This window comes from Narcine bancroftii, chromosome 3, assembly GCF_036971445.1.
Source record: "Narcine bancroftii isolate sNarBan1 chromosome 3, sNarBan1.hap1, whole genome shotgun sequence".
Lineage (NCBI taxonomy): Eukaryota > Metazoa > Chordata > Chondrichthyes > Torpediniformes > Narcinidae > Narcine > Narcine bancroftii.
The window spans coordinates 24,438,316-24,451,234 of record NC_091471.1 but is presented as its reverse complement, the minus strand read 5'-3'; the positions used below and the strand labels follow the sequence as shown (position 1 = coordinate 24,451,234).

Here is a 12,919-nt window from a genome sequence, read left to right as displayed (position 1 = left end):
GACATGTTGCACTTCACAGCTTTAGGTTGGTATTCTGCACTTGCCAAAAAAAAAATTCTCCACAAAATGTTTAAATGCCTTCCAAGCATGCCCAAGCCGCAGACAACATTTGCATAGCACCTGTACTGAGTGTGTGCCCAGGTACGCTTGGACTGACTAAAACAGTTCTATGACAAATATTCACAAAAATAAATTATATCTAAAAACAATACATGAATGGAAAATTTTGAGGTTCTTTTTGTGATCAGCAGCTCAAAATCCATAAAATACAGGAAGCAAAATCTTTATTGTCCAGCTTTGTAAAAGACAGGGTGCACCCATTTTTTGGAGCTGTGATGGGCAATACCAGAGGTCATCCTTTTAAGGTGAGTGGAAGAAATTTTAGGAGACACGTCAGAGATAGTTGTTTTTACATAAAGAGAGCGGTGGGTGCATGGAATGCTTTGTTAGGGGTGATGGATATTGGTACAAAGAGGGTAATTTGAGAGACTTATAAAAATAGATAATAGTAAGAAAAATGGAGGGTGATTACCGGTGAAGGAATGAATGGTTAAATGATGTGGAATATGTTTATACAGCTCGGTACAACATTTGGGCCAAATGATCTGAACTGTGCTGTAATGTTCACTGTTCTAAATATGCCCCTTGCTGTTGAGATGGGTAAGGGAAGCAAATGAACAGAATACACTGCCATCTCTAAGTTTCCTCAAGTCCAGTCTTTGAAGTCACGTGGACAGAGCACCATTATCACTTTCCATCAAATTCCAGGCACTCCCAACTAACAGCACTGAGGGAACATTTTTGCCACTGAGTGCCAACTATTACCGAACAAGGCTCATCATGAACTTATCAAGTTACCCAGTGCGCTCAAGGGAAATGGAAAAATCAAAAGAATAGAGATCAAGGGAAGGGATAGCATCAGGGAAGGATTCAATGAAGTAAATCCAACAAAGGCTGGATGTGCAGTCAGTGTGATTTCAAGATGGAGTGAAAGTGGGCTCATATGTACCAACAGAGGAGATCACATATGGTTTGGACCCCCAATGATATGGCAACAAGAGGTGTTCGGGTGTCATGGTAGGCCTAGTGGTTAGTTTAACACCTTCACAGCACCAGCAATCCGGGCCAGGATTCGAATCCTGCACTGTCTGTAAGGAATTTGTATGTTCTCTCCGTGTCTGTGTGTTTTGTTTTTCCCCCCTGGGGGCTCCACTTTCCTCCCACTGTTCGAAATGTACCAGGGGTGTAGGTTAATTGGGTGGCACAGATTCGTGGGTCAAAATGGCCTGTTACTGTGCTGTAGGTCTAAATGTAAAACTAAAAACATTTTTAAAAATCCCAGAAGAGGATTGAACGGCCAGACTCCTGGTCTTCTGTTGGGAGTCCAAGGTAATGGCTCCCTTGAAGACCAGGCCAAGCTCAGCCCTGCTTTGGACTGAATGGCTGGTGCCATTGATAGGGCTTCGATTCCACAGCAAGAGAGGTCGAAATATGTGCTGACCAGACATTCCATCCATCAATGTTCACGTGAGATTTGACATCAAAAGACCAACAAACAAAGGACCCACCACACTCAACAATGGGGGTTTTAGATTCAATTCCTTTCTCTGGCTTTGTGTTGGCTGAGAGAATTTTCAGGTCAGAGTATTTCTGCCCATTACATTCCCCACAGCGGAGCTTGTGGGTGGGAATACATTGCTTCAAAAAGAATTAATTGGACAAAGCTGGTTTAGGAACCTGCGCATCTTAAAAGTACAAGAGCATTAACTCTGCAAACCCTTCAATGTACATGGTATGCCTGAAGCTGTTGACCCACAAATGCACATTCACTGCCTGCAGTCACTAGATTGGAGTTGATGGCTTCCACCACATGGTCACTCTCACCCACAGGCAAACAGCAGCACGGAAAACACAAGCATGTTTGTCTATGAGTACAAAACTGAGCAGTCCTGAACTCCGTGCTCCCCATCCAGACAGAAGATACTGGGCGTGAGGTGTTCTGTGGAGCAGCTCCAGAGACTTTGTAATGGGGACCTGAATCCAAAGTCTTTATTAGCTATGGGAGTCTCCCTCATTTAACATTATCCTGTGCACTGCTCTACCTATATTCTACCTACCCATATATTACCCCACCCCACCCCACACCATTATTGAAATGGAATACTGTAAAACCCCTGGTATCCGGCACCTGTGGGGATTGGTAGATGCCAGATAAGTACATTTTATGGCAGCTTGAGATTTCTTGTTGCATGATTGGTGAACCGACCGCAATTGCCACAATTTTAAATGCTTGTCTTTTTTACCAATTCATTTTCCGTGATTTTTTTTGCCGGCTGCTTGAATTCCGGATAACAGGGATTTTTCAGTAGTAACTGGGCTCTGTTAAACAGTTAATTAGCCCGCAAGTTCTTCTAAATAAAACTGTCAGCAACTTTATCCAAAGGTCATTGTTTCATTCCCTTTCAAAGATTGTGACCACAACTACTCCTTATCAGATTCTCAGGCCACACCACCCAAAAGACATTCCAGGCAGCAATCCAGAGTGGATGGGTGCCCAGATAATTCTTCCATGGTTTGGCAATGGTGAGTGGGTGAAACAAAGAGGAAGATACTGAGGACAACATATTGTTCACAAAGTTGATTCACACAACCCAACCAGCTCAAAATCTTTCTCGCATCAAAGATAACATCGACATCATATTCGGGAAATATTCTGTCACACTAATTTCTAGTTACCGTGTAGCTAAAACGGTTTTCCTGGGAAGCAGGAACTGGTGTGCTCTGTCAAGTATTGGGCTAGATAAGTTTATTGTTTCTTTGATTGAAAGAGTGCATAGAAGCATTAGAAGGATGCTGCAGGCCCTCGAGGAACTGAGTTACAGGGAAAGGTTCAACAGGTTAGGATTTTATTCCCTGGAGTGTAGAAGAATGAGGGGAGATTTGATGGAGGTGCACAAAATTATGAGAGGTACAGACAGAGTAAATGCAAGTAGGCTTTTTCCCCTGAGGTTAGATGAGACATGAGCAAGAGGACATGGGTTAAAGTGAAAGGAGAAATGTTTAAGGTGTACATTTGGGAGAACTTCTCACAGGGAGTGGTTAGAGTGTAGAAGGAGCTACCAGCTGAAGTGATAAATGCGGGCTTGATCTTATCACTTAAATGGGTACATGGATAGGAGGGGTATGGAAGGTGATGGTCTGAGGGCAGGTCGATGGGTTGAAGCAGAATAATTAGTTTGGCACAGACAGATGGGCCAAAGGGCCTGAATCTGTGCCATAAAAAAGTATTGCTTTCGAGTGCATTTCCAGAATAAAACTTGCAGAATATTTTTAATTTTAGACATACAGCATGGTTATAGGCCTTACCAGCCAATAAGCCCATGCCACCTAATTACACCCAAATAACTACAACCCCCAAACCCCCATATGATTCGACGGGGAAAACGTACAAACTCCTTACAGACAGTGCTGGATTCGAACCCACATCGCTGGTGCTGTAATAGCATTGTGTTAACTGCTTTGCTAACCATGCCACTCCTATACTAACCATGCTGTTCCTACACTAACCGTGCCAGTCCTACACTAACTACGCCGTTCCAACACTAACCATGCCGCTCCTACACTAACCGTCCCGTTCCTGCGCTAACTGTGCCACTCCTACACTAACCGTCCCGTTCCTGTGCTAACTGTGCTGCCCCTATGCTAACCGTGCCATCCTTACGATAATCATGTTGCACTACATTACCACTTCAGCAAAATCATTTTAGTTTTGTGGATTAACAGCCAATGAATGTGCAGCAGAACTCCATGAAACAAATGGGGCCCAGGCCAGGCTGATGATGGAAATGTTAGTGTCGGCGGGAGACACTTTGTCAACTTTGATCATAATTCTGTAAGTTTCAAGGTAACAATGTAAAAGGGATGAAGTTGGTTCCTCAAAGTAAGGTCATAAATTGAGATGAAAGTGGAGGAAGGTTGATTTTAGTCTAAGAGAGGAAGTGGCAAAAGTAGATTGGGAACAGATGTTTTGGGGTTATAGGTTCGGCATGCCTCCCGTTTCCAACAACTTCTACAGGTGTACCTTTGAAAGCATACTTGCTGGAGGCATCCCAGCATGGTATGGGAGATGCTCTGCTCAAGATCAGAAGCTACCTAATAGCCTGAATACATCTGGGATTGTCTGATCTCGGAAGCTAAGCAGGCACAGGTCTGGTCAGTACTTGGAGGGGAGACCACCCAGGAACACCAGCTGTTGTAGGTATCTGTGAGGGATGCTGGTCAAAGTGGTGTCTGCGTTATGGAATACAAAAGTTAAAGAATTTCATATATGTTACATTCTAAATGTAGTATTATGTGACAATAATGGAACCCTCACATTTAAAGGTGGTGAATGCAGTTCTCTCCTCTCTCCTCTCCTCCTCTCCACCGACATCTCCCATTGCCTGGGATAGGCAGCCAACACACACAGGCCTAAGATTGTGAAAGCACTCACCACAGGCTTAAACACAGTTCCTTCCATACAGCCATCAGGCTCCTGAATGAACCCCATAACAATGCTCCCATGCTGCCCTTGCTTGGTGCTAAGTGATTTTCCTTTTCATTATAACTCTAGACTCTGTAAATTGTGCCCTATACACAGCTGTATGCAATGTTTGAGACAACCTGTTGATCTGTTCGCAGAAAACCAAACTAAATTGAAATGAATGAAAATAACATTGAACAAATGCAAGTTTTATAAAACAGAGTTAGGGTAATGGAAAGAGCTCAGGGCCACCTGTATTAGAAAGAGTGAAAGGCAAAGATGGCAAGATTAATGAACTTTGGTAGATAAAGGAACAAAATAGAAATCTACAGCTACATGCAAGTGGAATAGAGCAAGTCTTGAGGAACTCAAGAGGAGAAGAAATTAATTAGAAGGGCAAAATGTGGTGATAAAATGTAAAGGTGAGAAAAAAAGAGAACCCAAACTCATTCTACACATTATGTGCTAATTGAATCTAAAATTGCGGGATGTAACATGGAAGTCTGCAGACACTGTGATTGTAGTAAAAACAGACAGTAAATGCTGGAGGAACTCAGCCGGTCTTGGAGCATCCATTGGAGCTACAGATATATTACTGGCATTTCAGACCTGAGCCCTTGTTCAAGGTATAAGTAAAAAGCAGACAGGCCTCTCAACGAAGACTGCAGAGAGAAAGGGGGAAGAACGAAAGGGGGAGGAGTCCAGACCAACGAAAAAAAGGTGTTAATTGGATATAAGAGGAAAGGTGAGAATTGATCTTGGCTCTGTGAAAGGAGACCAAGGGAAAAGGGAAGAGAGAGACAGAACTAGAGGAGGGGGGGGGGGGTCAAAGAAGGGAGGGGTTTAACAGAAACCAGAGAAGTCGATGTTAATGCCATCCAGTTGGAGGGTGTGTTATACCTTCAATTTGCAGGTGGTCTCAGCCTGGCAGTGACGTCGGCAAGGGAATGGGATGAGGAGTTAAAATGGGTGGCCTCTAGGAGATTTGTGCTATTGCGGTGGACAGAGCTGAGATACTTAGCAAAGCAATCTCCCAGTCTGTGTCTGGGCTCTCCGATGAAGGTGATAGGAGGAGAGGGTAGTGGTAGAGGTGGCTTTCATGCTTGAAAGTCTGTGACCAGTGGTACATCACAGGGAGAAGTTCTATGACCTTGGTTATGATTTAATGACTTGGATGTCAGCAGTGGAGGTATGATTGGTAAGTTTATAGAAATGAAAATGTGGTGGTGGCAGAACAAGAGAGAATGGTTGACTAAGGCTGCAGCACAACATAGATCAGAAGGAAGGTCGGGTGGAGAATTGTGAGATGGAACTTGACCCTGACCAGAGCAAGGTGCTGCATTTTGTAAGGTTAAATAGGGGTAAGAAAATAAATGGCAGGGCATTAAGAAATGTTCAAGTCCACAGTTTCTGAAAGTGGCAATAAAAGTAGATGGGAAGGGGAGCAAACAGCGAGTAGCTGGAGGGACCCAGCAGATCAGGCAGAATTCAGGGAGAGGAATGGACAGTCAACATTTTGAGTCGGGACTCTTCCCTTTCCCCATATTCCCATCAACTCTTCTCAAAAGATTTTACCACCCACAAGCTCAGGTCGATTTACAGCGGCCAAGTCACCTTCCAATCAAAATGTATAAGGCACTGGTGAGGAGGCCACATCCGGAGAACTGCATACAGATCTGGTCTCCTTACTTGAGGAAGCTTTGGAGGCAGTGCAGAGCAGGCTCACCAGGTTGATTCTGGAAATGAAGGGGTTAGCCTATGAGGAGAGATTGAGTGATCTGGGTCTGTACTCAGTTGGATTTAGAAGAAACGTAAAAAGATATGAAAGGCATAGTTAAGATAGAGGGAGGAATGTTGTTCCCATTGGCGGGGGAATACCCATGAGGGGACATAGCCTCAAGATCTAGGGAGGTAAATTTAGGATGGAGATGAGGAGGAACTTTTCCCCAAAGGGCGGTGAATCTATGGAATTCGCTGCCCATGGAAGCAATGGAAGCTACATCAATGAATATACTTAAGACAAGGTTGGATTGATTTTTACATAATAGGGGAATTAAGGCATATGAGGAAAAGTCAGGTAGGTGGAGATGAGTCTATCATCAGATCAGCTGTGATCTCATTGAATGGGGGAGCAGGCTCGATGGGCCGGATGGCCTACTCTTGCTCCTAAATTTCTTTTGTTCTTGTGGCTGTAGGGTTAGGGTTTACAAACAGCACAGGATATTAGGATTGAACTGGGAAAGCAGCTTTATTATCTGTGCCTCACAGTTCAAGGACTGCTGATCCTGCACTAAAATCATCGCTCAGCTCTTTCCCCTGCTCCACTCACAATGGACAGCCAGCACCACACTGGGCTAATAATTATAAGGTTTTAACCACGGCAGCATTGTTGAACCTTGGCAGTGCACAGGAAAGAGCGCTTCGCCAACCTCAATAAAATACCCCACCTGCTGATCTTACTCAGGGAGAAGCAAGAGAAACAGTCAAGGCCACGCTGGCTGGGATGGTGTGTGGGAGTGGGGTGGGTGACTTTGATTGGCAGTGACAAACTGTGAAGTGTTTTACCAACGTTGACTCTGAAAGGTTCATAAACATTAGTTACGTAATCTGAGACCGTTATCTACCCCGAGGTCTGGGCGCGACAGCTGATAACCTAGAACAACTGTGTGGTGATATGTAATTACACCACTAGGTCACCAGGGGTCATCCCAGTGACCTTGTCTATAAAGCAGTCCAGAGCTACAGTCTGGCCTTCCAGGTTCACCTTGCAGAGAGACAAGACCTCTTAGTGTATATATTAGTTTATTAAAGCTGTCGTATACTCACACTGCTGGTGTGGTTATTGCCAGTACAATTTAATTAACTAATATGTACACTAAGAGGTCTTGTCTTTCTGCAAGGTGAACCTGGAAGGCCAGACTGTAGCTCTGGACTGCTTTATAGACAAGGTCACTGGGATGACCCCTGGTGACCTAGTGGTGTAATTACATATCACCACAAACTGAACACAGGTGAATGGCACATATATGGGGTCATGGAGAATTTTACAACCAAATGCTGGTTGTTCTGGAGTTGATTCTGCACACAGGTTTCCTTCCGTTTCTTAGAACCATAGAATATTTCAGCACAGAAAATAGGCCCTTTGGCCCTTTTAGTCTGCCTAGTCCCATGGACCCTGCTCCCAGTCCATAGCCCTCCCATTCATGTACCTGACCAAATTTTTCTTAAATGTTAAAAGTGAGCTCACATACACCACTTCAGATTGGCAGCTTGTCCCCTCTGCCCCCTTCCCTAATGTATGTACTTAGCTCCCAATGAATGCTTCAAAGCAATTTGTGCCACGTCTTCCTCTACATGACCGAGTTCCACATTCTCCCCACTCTATGCTTCTCCTAAATGTCCTGTCCAATGTATTGACTACCTTGTACTGCAAACTTCCCACTTCATGTCGACATTGATGCCAGCTCAATGAAGAACCTTCTTTTCTTGAAGTGTCATGGAAGAGAGGCCATAATCTCCTATTCTTCAGATTATTCAATACATTGGCAGTGCAGTACAAGACCAGGGCTGCACAAGAGGGATTGACCAGGGCTGCACAAGAGGGATTTTTCTTACATTCACCGTTCAGGATAAGCATTTTGGTTATCATCAACTTTTAAGAATTAGTCTAATTTTACATAAGTCCTTTCTTTTTTAAACCCTCTGTTCAAGACATTGGATATACTCAATGGTCCAGCTTGGGTCTTCAATCTCTTTTGGATTTATATATAGACCAAATTTAAATGACCTAATCAACATTTCTTTCGCTATTTACAGATTAGGAGTTTCTTAGACTCCTTAACATTGAGGCTTTCCCACGACTTAGCATTTAATTTTATTTGGGAAGTATATAATTTTAGACCTAATCAGAAAGGGGTGCTTTCAGCTCTTTATGAATTACTCTTAAGATTTAGTTATAGTTCTTTATCTAACATTAAGAAAGTTTGGGAACACGACTTTGAGCAACTGTTTGCTGAAAATGTACGGGAGTCTATTTTGAAAGATGTGCATTCATCCTCGCTATGCGCTCGACATTCTTTATGACAACTTAAAGTCAAGCTACTTGATATCGTATGTTCTGGCTATGTCCCTCCCTCTTTAATGACAGGAAAGAGGTATATACTACACTACCTTTAAATCCTTAATCTCTCTCCAAGCCCTTATATTGCTATAGTTGGAATGAGTGGACCAATGGACTTAATTTTGACACCACCTCAATCCCACGCAGTTGGTTTTGTCCCCGATTGCTAGGCGGCTCATTTTGCCACAGTGGATCGATGTCGTCCTTCCCACGCAGACATTGGATTTGATGGCCATCCCTCTCTCTAGAGAGAAATTAGGTGCTCAACGAGTAAAACACATTCTCCTTGGGGCTCTTTTATCAATGATTTTCAAAATTTCTAGATCAATTATTTTTGCTCTTTTCTTTTTTATCTTTTTCTTCATTTTTTGAACAATTAGTATTGAAATTAGTAGTTGACGCCTGGCTTTATAATCGCTATTAGAAATTAGTTTAGTGATAGGCTTTTTTTATTAATCGACAATTTAATGATTGTTTAAAGTGAAGCTCCCCACATGGTTTATCACTGATCTCAGTCGTCTCACGGTGACATTTCTCTGCCTCTTGTGATTTGTTGGCCTTCAGCAAATGGTATGTTGGCCTTCATATCAAGAGGGTTTGAGTCTAGGAACAAGGATACCTTACTGCAGCTGTACAGGGCCTTGGTGAGACCCCACCTGGAGTATTGTGTGCAGTTTTGGTCACCTGATCTAAGGAAGGATGTTCTTGCAATGGAGGGATTGCAGAGGCGATTCACCAGGCTGAGACCTGGAATGGCAGGAATGACTTATGAGGAAAGATTGCGCAAATTGGGATTGTACTCGCTGGAGTTTAGAAGATTGAGAGGGAATCTCATGGAGACCTATAAAATTCTGGCAGGACTGGACAGAATGGATGCAGATGGGATGTTTCCAAGGATGGGAAAATCCAGAACCTGGGGCCATGGTTTGAGGATAATAGGCAAACCATTTAGGACTGAGATGAGGAGGAATTTCTTGACCCAGAGGGTAGTGAATCTGTGGAATTCATTGCCACAGAGGGCAGTAGAGGCAGGTTCATTAAATATATTTAAGAGGGAATTAGATCTATTTCTTCAGTATAAGGGTATTAAAGGTTACGGAGAGAAGGCGGGGACAGGGTACTGAACTTTAAGATCAGCCATGATCTCATTGAATGGCGGAGCAGGCTTGAAGGGTCGAATGACCTACTCCTGCTCCTATCTTCTATGTTTCTATGTTTCTATGTTTAAAAAGAAAGCTTGTTCAGTCTGACTCTGCGAGATTGAAATATAATACTAAGTTTGCTGGTCAACAGTTTTATTTCTCTTCTGGTGAAATTAAAGCACATACCAAACCGGCAAGTAAATTCAAAATGAAGTGAGGTGATTTGTGCAATGTTTCCAACACGTCACTGTTGAGATTAGCGGAACCCTGATAAAGGGAAGACCTTTATTTTTTTTTGTGTGTGACACAAACTTGATTGGATATCTCCCCTTTTACGAGTTATTGGCTAATTTACACAATGCCTTTGGACATACATTGAACGGAACTGCTCAGGAACAGGCCTCTCAGCCCACGACATCGGCACTAATATAAATGCCCGATTAAACTGAACTTCTTTCTGCACATGATCCATATCTTTCCATTCTCTGCATATTCATGAGTTCATCAAGAGGCTTCTTAAATGCTAATATCATGACTGCTTCCTCAACTACCTGAAAAAACTTGCTCTACACATCATTAAACTCCACGCACTCCCCCTTTAAATATGGTTTGTCAATTACCCTCAATCCTGTTTAAATGTGGGTAAAATACAGGATTCTGTTGGCACTGTTGGTTAAGTGAAAAAGCACACAAATATTGCTGGAGAAACTCAGCAGGTCAAACAGTGCCTTTATGTAGCAAAGATGAGGATCCATCACCAATGTTTCGGGCTGGAGCCCCTTCATCAAGGTGTGGGGGAACCTGAGAGATGTCCAAACAAAAGGGAGATGATCATCTCCCACCCTCACCAACCCCCCTCCCCCTTTTGTTCGAACATCTCTCAGGTTCCCCCACACCTTGATGAAGGGGCTCCAGCCCGAAATGTTGGTGATGGATCCTCACCTTTGCTACATAAAGGCACTGTTTGACCTGCTGAGTTTCTCCAGCTTTTCCCCTACTTTAAATGTGGTTTCTCAATTATCCACTTCTACCCCCCCCACACTTTAAATGAAGCTTCTCAATTATCCACTTCTACCTCCCCCACTTTAAATGTGGTTTCTCAATTACCCAATCTTCCCCCCCCACTTTAAATGTGGTTTTTCAATTATCCACTTCTACCCCCCCACTTTAAATGTGGCTTCTCAATTATCCACTTCTACCCCCCCCCCACTTTAAATGTGATTTCTCAATTACCCACTTCTTCCCCCCCACTTTAAATGTGGCTTCTCAATTATCCACTTCTACCCTCCCCCCCACTTTAAATGTGGTTTTTCAATTACCCACATCCTCCCCCCCACTTTAAATATGGTTTCTCAATTACCCACTTCTTCCCCCCCACTTTAAATGTGGTTTCTCAATTACCCACTTCTTCCCCCCCACTTTAAATTTGGTTTCTCAATTACCCACTTCTTCCCCCTCCACTTTAAATGTGGTTTCTCAATTACCCACTTCTTCCCCCCCACTTTAAATGTGGTTTGTCAATTACTCTCCCCCCCACTTTAAATGTGGTTTGTCAATTACCCACTTCTACCCCCCTCCACTTTAAATGTGGTTTCTCAATTACCCACTTCTACCCCCCTACTTTAAGTGTGGTTTCTCAATTACCCACTTCTTCCCCTCCCCCACTTTAAATGTGGTTTCTCAATTACCCACTTCTTTCCCTCCCCCACTTTAAATGTGGTTTGTCAATTACCCACTTCTACCCCCTACTTTAAATGTGGTTTCTCAATTACCCACGTCCCCCCTCCACTTTAAATGTGGTTTCTCAATTACCCACTTCTTTCCCCCCCACTTTAAATGTGGTTTCTCAATTACCCACTTCTTCCCCCCCACTTTAAATGTGGTTTGTCATTTACTCTCCCCCCCACTTTAAATGTGGTTTGTCAATTACCCACTTCTACCCCCCTACTTTAAATGTGGTTTCTCAATTACCCACCTCCCCCCTCCACTTTAAATGTGGTTTCTCAATTACCCACTTCTACCCCCCTACTTTAAATGTGGTTTCTCAATTACCCACTTCTTCCCCTCCCCCACTTTAAATGTGGTTTCTCAATTACCCACTTCTTTCCCTCCCCCACTTTAAATGTGGTTTCTCAATTACCCACTTCTCTCCCCCCCCCACTTTAAATGTGGTTTCTCAATTATCACCCCCCCTCCACTTTAAATGTGGTTTCTCAATAACCCTCACTGCTCTCCAGGTTGGGATCCTCTCCAAATCTTGCAGCTCACTTCCCCAAGGGCCCCCATTCAGTCTGCTGCCTCCTCCGCATCTCCCCCCCCCCTCCCCCATCATCTTCCCCCTTCCCTCTGGTCACAGCTGTTGACTCCACCATGAACTTTTGCTTGAGTTTAATGCTCTGGGCCTTGTGATCCGGTGAGTTCATGTCTCTCTGCCGCTTTCTCCAGCTCTTGCACATCCTGAGAGCACTGCATTACTTCAGCTTACACTTTCATCACGCTAAGGATTGCTCCATCTGCCAGAAGTTTAACCCTTGCCTTCCCTGCCCACACTCCATTAAAACACATCTCTTTGTCCCCAAGTCCTAATAATTCATTGCTGGGCTTGGTGTTAAATACCACCTGCCTCAATCTCATGGGAAGTCTATTGGGTGGGTCAATGTACAGTCAATCATTCCACATCCCGCCCACCCCCCCCTCCAATAAGGAAGCCATTTTTTACCTGATCAAGTAACAGCAAAACAGTAAGCTGAGGATGAAGACGAAGATCGCTGTCCCAAAAACCACAATGTAGATGTTGAGGGGAAGGTTCTGGAACCCAATGTTTGGCATCTTGAAGCTAGACAGCCTTAAATCAGTGCTCATGGATAGCTTTAGAAAAGGTGAAGGAAAGGGGGAGAGGGAGAGAAAAAGAGAAATTGGTTAATATTTACCAGCGATTGCACAGCCAACACTGAATTTGTTTCACTGTTTCAATGTTTGATGTAGAGAGAAAATTAAACAAATGCCACCCCCTCCTTCTCATGATCCCGTCCAACAGACTGTCCACTGCGAGCTTTGGCAGAGAGCTCCGAATCAGGTTAACCTGAGTAAAATTCTACAAGATATAATTCACCTCGCCACCTTCTCCTTGATCTT

General features: G+C 43.6%; 1 protein-coding gene and 1 long non-coding RNA gene across 6 annotated transcripts in view; one reads left to right on the top strand and one right to left on the bottom strand.

The window, feature by feature from the left end:
• Positions 1-12,919, bottom strand: part of rnf24 (ring finger protein 24) — a 181,479-nt gene that overhangs the window by 90,661 nt on the left and 77,899 nt on the right. For all 5 annotated transcript variants that reach the window (XM_069923577.1, XM_069923576.1, XM_069923579.1 and 2 more), the window contains one exon: positions 12,504-12,652. In XM_069923577.1, the coding sequence (XP_069779678.1) occupies positions 12,504-12,646 (143 nt within the window). In that variant the 5' untranslated portion in view covers positions 12,647-12,652. The remainder of the gene's footprint in view (positions 1-12,503; positions 12,653-12,919) is intronic.
• LOC138757007 (uncharacterized) overlaps positions 1-12,919 on the top strand; it is a 105,332-nt gene that overhangs the window by 57,379 nt on the left and 35,034 nt on the right. The gene's annotated exons all lie outside the window — the stretch shown is intronic.